Raw genomic sequence first — 12,555 nt, forward strand, 5'->3', positions numbered from 1 at the left:
CTAGCTAACACAGAGTAGATTCGCCATATGAAGTTGAGAAATAGTGCAATGTGAGTAGTTTAGAAGATACCTGAAATAAGTTCAATAAATATGCAAATCCCCAAAAACAACTATGTTTGTAGTTATAAGCTCAGCAAAAAAATTATCGTCCTCACTGTCAACTGCGTTTATTTTCAGCAAACTTAACATGTGTAAATATTTGTATGAACATAACAAGATTAACAACTGAGACATAAACTGAACAAGTTCCACAGACATGTGACTAACAGAAATTGAATAACATGTCCCTGAACAAGGGGGGGGGGGTCAAAATCAAAAGTAACAGTCAGTATCTGGTGTGGCCACCAGCTGCATTAAGTACTGCAGTGCATCTCCTCCTCGTGGACTGCACCAGATTTGCCAGTTCTTGCTGTGAGATGTTCTTCCACCAAGGCACCTCAAGTTCCCGGACATTTCTGGTGGTAATGTCCCTAGCCCTTAACCCTCCGATCCAACAGGTCCCAGACGTGCTCAATGGGATTGAGATCCGGGCTCTTCACTGGCCATGGCAGAACACTGACATTCCTATCTTGTAGGAAATCACGCACAGAACGAGCAGTCTGGCTGGTGGCATTGTCATGCTGGAGGGTCAGCTCAGGATGAGCCTGCAGGAAGGGTACGACATAAGGGAGGAGGATGTCTTCCCTGTAACGCACAACGTTGAGATCGCCTGCTGTGACACACCGCCCCAGACATTGACGGACCCTCCACCTCCAAATCGATCCCACTACAGAGTACAGTCCTGGGTGTAACGCTCATTCCTTCGACGATAAACATGAATCCGACCATCACCACTAGTGAGACAAAACCATGACTCGTCAGTGAAGAGCACTTTTTGTCAGTCCTGTCTGGTCCAGCGACGGTGGGTTTGTGCCCGTAGGTGACGTTGTTGCCGGTGATGTCTGGTGAGGACCTGCCTTACAACAGGCCTACAAGCCCTCAGTCCAGCCTCTCTCAGCCTATTGCGGACAGTCTGAGCACTGATGGAGGGATTGTGCGTTCCTGGTGTAACTCGAGCAGTTGTTATTGCCATCCTGTACCTGTCCCGCAGATGTGATGTTCGGATATACCGATCCTGTGCAGGTGTTGTTACACGTGGTCTGCCACTGCGATGACGATCAGCTGTCCGCCCTGTCTCCATGTAGCTCTGTCTTAGGCATCTCACAGTACGGACATTGCAATTTATTGCCCTGGCCACATCTGCGGTCCTCATGCCTCCTTGCAGCATGCCTAAGGCACGTTCACACAGATGAGCAGGGACCCTGGGCATCTTTCTTTTGGTGTTTTTCAGAGTCAGTAGAAAGGCCTCTTGAGTGTCCTATGTTTTCATAACTGTGACCTTAATTGCCTACCGTCTGTAAGCTTTTAGTGTCTTAATGACCGTTCCACAAGTGCATGTTCATTAATTATTTATGGTTGACTGAACAAGCATGGAAAACAGTGTTTAAACCCTTTACATTGAAGATCTGAGAAGTTATTTGGATTTTTACGAATTATCTTTGAAAGACAGGATCCTGAAAAAGGGCCGTTTTGTTTTGTTGCTGAGTTTAGGTAACCAGATCATGACTACAACTAAGTTACTACACTATGTTGTTATGTTTGTGAGTAAAAACTCATGCTTCCTACCCTTTTAATGGTGACCATTCATTCAATAGTGTCATGAGTATGGCAGGGTCAGTCTAGCAAAAGTGTTTAATTTCTTGGTATATCTGGCCCTTATGTAAGTGACATTAAAAACTGAAAACAAAAATGGCTTCCCGAGCTAGCTGTGTCACGAGAGTTTCTCGGTTCGAGTCCAGGCTCTGTCGCAGCCGTCCGCGACTGGGAGGCCCATGGGTCGGCGCACAATTGGCCCAGCGTCGTCCGGGTTAGGGGAGGGTTTGGCCGGCAGGGATGTCCTTGTCCCATCGTGCACTAGCGACTCCTGAGGCGGCCCGAGCGCAGTGCATGCTGACAGAGTCGCCAGGTGCATGGTGTTTCCTCCGACACATTGGTGTAGCTGGCGTCCGGGTTAAGTGGGCATTGTGTCAAGAAGCAGTGCGGCTTGGTTGGGTTGTGTTTCGGAGGACGCACGGCTCTCAACCTTCACCTCTCCCGAGTCCGTACAGGAGTTGCAGCGATGAGACAAGACTATAACTACCAATTGGATACTACGAAATCAGGGAGGAAAAGGGGTAACAAAAAAAATGGATGCAAAGATAAATGCAACCATCAGCACAAATAGGTAATTTTTAAAAATATATTCTATATTTTCTCTTCTACTCCTCTCATTCTCTCTCAACTCCTCTATTCTCTCTCTCACAGGCTCTGAACAGGGGTATTGCAGCGGTCAAAGAGGATGCGGTTGAGATGCTGGCCAGCTACGGCTTGGCCTACTCCCTAATGAAGTTCTTCACAGGGCCTATGAGTGACTTCAAGAACGTGGGCCTGGTGTTTGTCAACAGCAAACGCGACCGCTCCAAAGCCGTGCTGTGCATGGTCACCGCCGGGATAATAGCGCTCATCTTTCACGTTCTCATCGGTGAGCTGATATATCACAAGTTATAATAAGGCAGTTGTTCTAAGTTCACGAGGTGTATAATTCATGTTTTTACTAAATCTATATATTTTATTAGTGAAATTACCAATGAGCTGCAGGGAATCTTTCACTTTTCCATGCTTATCTCTGCTTTCCTCTGTCTTTTACTGTATTTATTTACACAAAGTATCACAAGTCTGGATAAAATAGAACCAAATATGGCATTCTGCGTCTATATTCATATTTAGCAAGCTATAACAAATGTTCTTAACACTAGAACCACTGGGGCTCAAGAGATCCCCCTTCAAGCTAATGTGCAGTCATTCTGTCTACAACATTCTAACAGTGTAATTAATACATTTCATATATGCTATCACAAAAATAATAAGATTAGAATATGATTATTATAATTTTTTAATAACACAATAGAATTGTCTTTAGTTTGTTAATGTAGGACATTTGTAAAAACTAAAAAACACTTAAAACACCAATGTTAATCTTGGAGTGCCTTTTTTACAACTATGAAACAGAAAGCATATGTTTTGGAATACAGTGACAGCTTCTTTTTATAACAACAAAATATTTAAAAAAATACCTCAACCACCAAGAAGCTCAGTCAGCAAGAACCACGGCGATGAAAAGATCAGTAGCCTTAACGTCACCATAAGAACCACGGTGATGAAAAGATCAGTAGCCTTAACGTCACCACAAGAACCACGGTGATGAAAAGATCAGTGGCCTTAACGTCACCACAAGAACCACGGTGATGAAAAGATCAGTAGCCTTAACGTCACCATAACGACCACGGTGATGAAAAGATCAGTAGCCTTAACGTCACCACAAGAACCACAGCGATGAAAAGATCAGTAGCCTTAACGTCACCACAAGAACCACGGTGATGAAAAGATCAGTAGCCTTAACGTCACCATAACGACCACGGTGATGAAAAGATCAGTAGCCTTAACGTCACCACAAGAACCACGTGGTGAAAAGATCAATTGCCTTAACGTCACCATAAGTGCAAATTGTGCAGTGTGCTGATAGTCGGCCCGTAGCATTGTCACCGGCTTGTTTGATCCAACCATGCTGTCCCTTCCTTGCTCCTGTTTCACACAGCAAAATCAATGGTGTACATTTAACTCTGAAAGTGTTAAATGCACACTCATTTCAGTGAACATATGAGTCCAACTGAACTGGTGTTAAAATAACACTTTTGAAAGTCTTAAAGATTTAACTCTGTTGCAGTGTTCTCTATGCAATTCTTAAAATGTTTAAATGAACATGATTGTGGTGTTATCGTAGCTCTATTGTAGAGTAATGCTCCACACCTACAGTGTAAAACATGATACTTGATTTAGAGTAAACTGGACTCACTTTGTTTAGTGATAACTGTTACACTTTCTCGGGTTTTCTGTAGTGTTACAGTAAATAATGTTTGAGAGTTGTTTTAACACTGTATGGTGTAAAGCATAATTAGCTAATTTCCCACGGTGTCTCTTCTTTTCCAGTGAATTGTAGAGTTACCACCCGTGACTATATTTGTTAGTGACAAAGACAATTTGATTTAATTCTTTCATTTTAAAAGCATGTGGCTTTCACCAAGTGAGTGCCTAGGTGAAAGCTAACATTTAAATGAAACTATGATAATACATACACTATATGACCAAAAGTATGTGGACACCTGCTCGTCGAACATCTCATTCCTAAGGCTGCTATAACAGCCTGCACTCTACTGGGAAGTCTTTCCAATAGATGTTGGAACATTGCTGCGGGGACTTGCTTCCATTCAGCCACAACAGCATTAGTGAGGTCGGGCACTGATTTTGAGTGATTAGGCCGGGCTTGCAGTCGGCTTTCCTATTCATCCCAAAGGTGTTCGATGGGGTTGAGGTCAAGGCTTTGTGCAGGCCAGCCAAGTTCTTCCACACCGATCTCAACAAACCATTTCTGTATGGACCTTGCACCTAACTGTACAGTTGGCACTATACATTGGGGCAGGTAGCGTTCTCCTGAGATCCGCCGAACCCATTTTCATCCGTCGGACTGCCAGATAGTGAAGCGATATTCATCACTCCAGAGAACGCATTTCCACTGCTCCAGAGTACAATGGAGGCAAACTTTACACCACTACAGCCAACGCTTGGCATTGCGCATGGTGATCTTTGGCTTGTGTGCGGCTGCTCAGCCATGGAAACCCATTTCATGAAGCTCCCGACGAACAGTTCTTGTGCTGAAGTTGCTGCCAGAGGCAGTTTGAAACTCGTTAGTGAGTGTTGCATCCGAGGACAGACCATTTTTATGCACTTCAGCACTCGGCGGTCCCGTTCTGTGAGCTTGTGTGGCCTACCACTTAGCGGCTGAGCCGTCGTTGCTCCTAGACGTTTCCACTTCACAATAACAGTACTTACAGTTGACCGGGACAGCTCTAGCTGGGCAGAAAATTGACAAACTGACAAACCATTTAACCTTGTAACGTCCTGACCAGAGTTCTTATGTGTTTTGCTTGTTTAGTGTTGGTCAGGACGTGAGCTGGGTGGGAATTCTATGTTGTGTGTCTAGTTTGTCTGTTTCTGTGTCCAGCCTAATATGGTTCTCAATCAGAGGCAGCTGTCAATCGTTGTCCCTGATTGAGAATCATATATAGGAGTCTTGTTTTGTGTTTGGATTTGGTGGGTGATTGTTTCCTGTCTCCGTGTTTGTGTTCTGCACCAGATAGGTCTGTCTCGGTATTCACATTTGTTATTTTGTATTTTGTATAGTGTTCACGTATTCGTCTCTTTGTTTATTAAATATGTTGAACACTAGCTGCGCTGCATTTTGGTCCTCTCCTTCACCAATGGACGAAAACCGTTACAAACCTGGAACAACCATTTCAGTAACGGGTGCAATGAATCTAATTCACTGATTGGATGAGTTTACAAAATTGTGTAGCATAAGATTACTCTATCAATGTACATGCAAAAACACATATTAAAAACAATCCTAAAAAAAATCTACCTACGGTCCAAATGCTGGGAAACATGCTAATGATGGGCGTGTTTTTGATGAGACTGTTTTACTCTTCAAAGTGTTAAACAATAACTCTGGTTATTAACACCAATACTGTGGGTTATTTTACACCACTGAGTGTTACTTTCACCCTTACATAGTGAATTTAACTCCTGAATCAGCACTAGAAATGTTAGACTGAATAATCAACACTGGCCAATTTGCTGTGCATTGTTTCAGTTGGTGGTCGCCCAGTGGGCTTTTTTGCTCAATAGGCCTCGGAGGAGTAGGCTGGGTCTCAAAATCAGAAATGTCATGATTCATTTCTTCCCCACCATCTGAGTCATTTTTATTCCGATTTTGTAAATTACGCACGCTCTCACTCTGTACTCCAAGTAGGCCAGAGTAGACTGATAAGAGAAGGAGGGGCAACGGGATTTTTTTTTTTTTTTTTAAATGGCATGCCCTCCTTAAACTGGTTATAACTACAGTTCTGTTTGTGATATTAAGATTCTAACAACGATGTTGTGCTATATAGACTTATTTAAGAAAAGTCAAGGACGGAGGGGGGTATGACTTACAAAATGGCAGAGTAATCAAATAAATACATTCATGAGCAGTCCAAATGACTGCTTTAGCCACTCTGGTGTTAAAATACTTTTCTCTCTGCATTACCAATGTTGGCAGAGCTTCACAATGAATGAAACACTGTTGCAAATGCTCCAGACAGTACTCATCAAGCTTCTTTCTAGAGTCTCCATTATGTGAAAGAATGTTTCCCCAATGATAAGACTGAACACATTTGAATAGGAACGAGACCAGATGTGTCACAGGTTGTACTTTTCCTCCACAAACTCTGGTTATAAACACTCCACCAAGGAACCGTGTGCGCGGACCATGATATGAATGTACACCATGTTTACGTCGAGATTCTTTCCATGTGACAATAGTATTTGTGTTTCTTCTCATGGAAAGGGGACGTGTAACTAAATGCCATTTGCAATCACAAAATGAAAACATTAACAGAAAAAGGCGCCTCTAATTCGAATGTAATTTTAACATTGAGCTCTCAGCAGTATTTTTTTTGAAAAACAACACTGATGTTCCCGGCGAGCACCAACTAAACTTGTAACCCCATATTAGAGAAAATGTCCATTGAATATTTTGGCACACCTACTGGAGAGCTCTTCTTTGTCTACACCCATTCAGTATCCTTCACACCCTCTTAAGCCTTAGCCCCACCCATCTCTAAGGATTTTCATGTGAGGCTATGTACGAAACAGAGTGAGTAAGGTAGTGTATGTAGTAAACAACAAAAGATTTCAAGAGTAAAAGTGGTTTCAGTAGTAGCCTACAATAGTCCTTGGCCTACTTTCCAAAATGGAGCAGCAGTAAGACGTGTTTGTTTTCGTCCCATGTAAAACTTGAGTCTTTTTCATTTTTTTTGTATACATTTCATTATATTTCAATCTCTTTTTTCCATTTTTTCAAATTTAATATACCTGCAATCCACCTCACCCAATGTGGTACGGATCTGCTATTTTTTAGACCTTTAACTGGAACCTCCATCAAAGGCTAGCCATCAGAAGCTAGCCAGCTAATTAGCTACTAGCTATTTGTCATTGTTAGCCGCTGCTAGCGGTCTTTACCTTTAGCTCGGACACCAGCCGCTTTAGCCCGGATAGCCCGGAAAATAGCTGCCCGTCTGCACAGTGCGATATCAGCCCTGAGCATATCGGACTGCTTTTTTTCCACTACATCATCGGATTCCTGCCGCAAGCTCTGGACCATTACACCGGATCTTCGCAGCTAGCCAGCTGCTACCAAGTGGCTACTGTGGCTAACGCCCTTGTCCAAAAGCATGCACCAGTTAGCCTCGAGCTAGGCCCATCTCCCGGCTAGCAAACTAAGTACACCAACTGCAATACCTCTCTTTCCAATTGGCCTGGACCCTTTGTCGACACGGAGCCCCGCCGATCCATCATGACTGGTCTGCTGACGTAATTCGGCCGATGTGCTCTCAACCGGCCTCTGCGTCGTCGATGTTGGTGATGATCCATCTGCTAGCCCCGGCCCGCTAGCTTCCTGAACGCCGTGTCTCCCGCTCGCCTAGCGTAGTAATCGACTACTGAGCGGCTCCCTGTTTCATTTATTGCTGCTCTTTGGACCCTATGATCACTCGGCTACACAGCTGATGCCTGCTGGACTGTTCATTAACATGGTACTTCATTTTGTTTATCAGGCCCTGTGTGTAGCTAACTGACCCTCTCTGCCCATTCATCGCCATTTACCCGTTGTCATTGTCCTAGCTGTTTACGCGTTGTCTCACCCGTTGTTGTCTTAGCTCTCCCAATCAACACCTGCACTGAATTTAGCAGGCGCAATCAACAAATATCAGTGGGGAAAAGTTGTGATGGACTACTTTCTGCACACAGTCAGTGTGAACCGGAGTGACTTGACACAGCAATGGGCCAAACAAGCTACGAACCAAATGGACAAGACACATTGCCGTGAAGCGTTAATCCATGTATATGGGTAAGAGTATAGCTACATTTTCAGATATTACAAGTTTCTAATTTAGTCAGAAAGTCATTTTCATTGCAAGTTAAAGTATTTGAGGTAGTTAGCTAGCAGGGATCTTACCTAGCCAGTTCGAGTTTAGACCTTATTGAAAACAAGCTGGCTACATGAATCAAACATGTCATCAGGTTTGGTTGATTATTTAAGATAGCTAGCCAGTTCGAGTTTAAACATTATCGATAGCAAGCTGGCTAACATTGCATCCTATCAAAACTGTCGTCAGGTGTAACATTAGCTATGCAAGTCTTCTTCTCTCTGACACATCACATTACACATTAGGGAGAGGCTATATATTTAGCTAGTTACATCACAGTATCATAGCTTGCCTGTCTCACTAGCATTATCAAATAATGTAGCTAACTAGCTAGTTATAACCAAAATGTACTCATTAACAACACACCAGTCTCAGTTTTGCTGGTTAACAGCCCGCAGAAGTAGTAGCTAGCGTCAGATGTAGACTAATCTGTATCCTGGCTATCTGCCAAAGATTATTGAACAACTTTTGAATGGCTATTTGTACTCGTATTTACACAGTGGAATGTGCGTTGCACCCCAATACTGCTGCTGTAGTCTTTACAACATGATCCACATGGTTCTGAGCAAGGGGCATTAATACACCGTGTTGTCTGTGGGCAATTGACCATCATAGGTCAAAGTAAGCACGAAAGTAATCCATACCGAACCCCTCACAAAAACGGTGGCGTATCCTTCATTCCGTGACATACAGTGTTGCCAACTTCTCAGTAAGGAAAGTAGCTATTGGCTGTGCTAAAAGTCGCTAGAAGTCGCTAAATGACGTCATCACCAAATTTGCGTAATTGGCCATGTGCATGTAATTGTGATGGACGCTGTAGGAGAGAGGAATAACATCGTGGAAATGACAAAAAGGGAGTTAAAAACACCCTAAATATGTTTAGAACTACAAATGAACTTTCTTCTGTCGATTCTTGTTTTTTTTATGTCACAATTCCAACCCTCCTCCTTTATCCGGGCTTGGGACCGGCAAAAGTGACTCAAAAGAGACACTGGCAGAGTTACTTAGTTTTTATTGTATTTTTTAGTTTAGTTTTTTAGTTTAGTTTTTTACATTTACATCTCGCCCTGAATGTTAGCCAGGGCGGGATCAGCCAGCGACGGCTTCCCGCATGCGCGATTCATTTGCAGTCTGGACGCGGAGGGGTGAACATCTCCTGCTCTGACTGCAGCTTTTGCTGTGCGAGGACTGGGCCGCCTGTGAGTGCTTTGGGACGTGGTGGGGCCCACGGCAGGCCACGCTGCTCGTTGAGAATAGTAAGAGTCTTCAAAAGTCTCCAATAACACCAGAAAAAGTCGCTAGATTTGTTACTTGTCGTTTTTTTTTTTTTTTAAGTGTCGCTAGAAGGGTCTGAATACTCGCTAAATATAGCGACAAAGTCACTAAGTTGGCAACACTGGACATACTCATTATAACGCTCGTCTTTCTTCTCATCTGAAGAGGAGCAAGGATCGGACCAATATGCAGCGTAGTTTAAAGACATAATCACGTTTATTTAAATGAAGACGAAAAACACTTGAACAAACTACAAAATAACAAACGACGTGAACAGACCTGAACTTGAGAACAAAACACATGAACGCACGAACAGGATGGAACACACGAACGAACGAAACGAAACGAAACAGTCCCGTGTGGTACTGACACAGGAACAATCACCCACAAACAAGTGAGAACAGCCTACCTTAATATGGTTCTCAATCAAAGGAAACGTAAAACACCTGCCCCTAATTGAGAACCATATCAGGATAATACATTGAACCCAACATAGAAACACATAACATAGAATGCCCACCCCAACTCACGCCCTGACCATACTAAACAAAGACAAAATAAAGGAAATAAGGTCAGGAACGTGACACTCATATTTCTCATTATCTCAGTTTGGAAAATGACTTTATGACTCAAATTATCCTATTTACACCTTGTAGTCATTTCTGACACTAGAATAAATGTTTCAGACTCATATTGATGCCACATAGGCCGTAGCTTTTTTGGTTCAGTCCCTTTAAAAAATATCCAATATTTATGTTCTGCATTTAAAGAACAGTGGGAAAGTGGAGAGGGTGGTAGCAGAAAGAAGAAGGCAACAGACAGGAAACTGGCACAGGCAGGGCTCAAACTGCCGTGGCCAAGGGTGTAGCCTATACTGTAAGTGGTTCCGTCTGCAGTGCTACCACTATACCAGACTCTGGCAAAACAGACACCTATATCTGACATAACTACAGGCTCAAGAAAGTAAAGCCCTTAAAATAAACCAAATTATCTTAACTCTTGTGAACAAATAGATATAAGTGATTGTTTCCTCAAAATAGCTGTCATTGTAGGTTGATAAAGTGGGCAGAATAGTGCCTTGAGTTGCATGATTTGGCCTTTTGCCTCTATCTTAGTCATACTCACAAGAACTGACTGGGCAGAAAGTGTGTTATATGCGGGGTCACTTATAGTAAGGAAGGACTGTTATCACATTTTCTCTTAATGATTCAACAGTGGTGCCCTGCTTTGCGGAATTGATAACGATTCAAGTTAAAAACACGTTTTTAACCATGGTCCTTGTATGTCATTTATATTGTATATCAGTTAAAGTGCTCGATCTCAGTTTGAAGTGCTATGTATCATTATTACCATCCTGTTCTGAGGAAATACGGTAAAGCACATAACCATAGAATGCCCAATTCCCTTACACCGAGCAAACTGTTACTTGAGTCATTATGGTTCCATATAGAACCATGACCCTTCCCTAAGAAACCTTGAGGAACCCTCTTTTCTTAGTGTATATCTGCAACGCTCACTATGTTGCACATTCCTGAATAACCTGTTTCCAGCTGACTTGCAAACCATTCCTGGGGAACCTTTTTATTCCCCTAGTGACGATAAATCATCGGTCTGTTAATGACTGTAGCCCCTGAAGTGCTCTGATGTTTATCTCAATTTCCTTGTCCCATTAGCCTACACAGAATTGGGCTACTACATCATCAATAAGCTCCATCATGTGGACGATTCTGTCGGAAACAAGACCAGGCGGGCTTTCCTCTACTTGGCAGTGTTCCCGCTACTCGATGCCATGGTGAGTTGCGGCCTGCTGCCCGCTGGATTCTAGTTCCCTTTTAGCTTGGGAAATGCTTGACAGAGAGGTGGTGTTCTGACATTATGACCTATTACTCAGAATGCTCGGGGGTTTCCCCGAAGTACAGATCTAGGAACACCTTTCCTTCTCCCAATCTTAATCATTAGTGGGTGAAATGCTAAACTGACCCAAGATCAGCGGCCAGGGGCAACTTCACCCTACTCGTTTAGTCTCTGGCTTGGGAAGTGCTTGACAGAGGTGGTGTTTTGTTTGACATTCTGAACTATCACTGAGAACGTGCTACCTAGACAAAATATGCCATATATACAATATATCTTAAAACCACTTATGCTTTTAATTAGCATATCTGTTTTACATTGTATAGTATGTGTAGTGTTTCTGGTGTAGTGTATCTAACAGCAAGGTTGGTGTAGGATTACGTGTACTGTTATTTCCTATTTTTCCCAGTAGTATTAGTTATTTACTAACAGTTTGTGAGTATATTACTGTTTTTCTTTAAGCCTGGATGAAGCATTCTGGTTTGTGTGCTATCCTGTAAAAAAAAATATTGTAAATGTCACACTATTACTGTTTAATCAAAAGTAACATACTGTATAAACTGAATACAGTAGATTACATAAATTATATTGCAGTGTGGGAAAAAATGTAACGGGCGGGAAATATTTGATGTATTTTGGACATTACGTGAAACACAGTAACAGTTTCCTTACTGTATTTGTGAATATTAAAAATAGAATGCCACACTTAAAGAACACAGGCAACAAAATCCAAGCACATCCTCTGAAGCAAGAGAGAAAATGTTTTTGCAAATTGGTTAATTTGTTCCTGTTTTGTTATTTATATGCATTGCTTTGTTTGTGGCTGTGCTGTTTTATATTATAGAAAAAATATACAGTCAGAAAGGCACATCATACAAATAAATAATTTTCCATTGTTAAAGGCCCACTCGGTGTTTTATATACACTGAGTGTACAGAACATTAGGAACACCTTTTTGTGGGATGGAGTTTTGGCCTGCCTGGTGACATTACCACTCCCAGGCAGTCCTAATTCCTTGAGAAATTGCTCATTTTAATGGAAAACAATCACAGTAAGGTACTTTATTGTTACCCAGAAATGATTTGATATTGCGATAAAAACAGCTGCATTGGACCATTAAAGGTAAACCAAGCACACACACAAAATAGGAGCTACATGTAAAACGCAGGCCCTTTGTGGAAATGACTTACCCTCACTTAGCCTAAATTCAAACAACAGACCCTATGTTTTGAGTGTTTTTAGCTGACTAGAAAATGAGTAAGTGTTGAAG

The 12,555-nt window shown here is 42.3% G+C and overlaps 1 protein-coding gene across 1 annotated transcript in view; it reads left to right on the forward strand.

Moving 5' to 3' along the window:
• The window catches only part of ankhb (ANKH inorganic pyrophosphate transport regulator b), a 76,060-nt gene that overhangs the window by 31,870 nt on the left and 31,635 nt on the right, over positions 1 to 12,555 (forward strand). The window contains exons 2-3 of the mRNA XM_055867567.1: positions 2,344 to 2,560; positions 11,108 to 11,226. Coding sequence (XP_055723542.1) covers positions 2,344 to 2,560; positions 11,108 to 11,226 — 336 coding nt within the window. The remainder of the gene's footprint in view (positions 1 to 2,343; positions 2,561 to 11,107; positions 11,227 to 12,555) is intronic.

This window comes from Salvelinus fontinalis, chromosome 17, assembly GCF_029448725.1.
Source record: "Salvelinus fontinalis isolate EN_2023a chromosome 17, ASM2944872v1, whole genome shotgun sequence".
Taxonomy (NCBI): Eukaryota; Metazoa; Chordata; class Actinopteri; order Salmoniformes; family Salmonidae; genus Salvelinus; species Salvelinus fontinalis.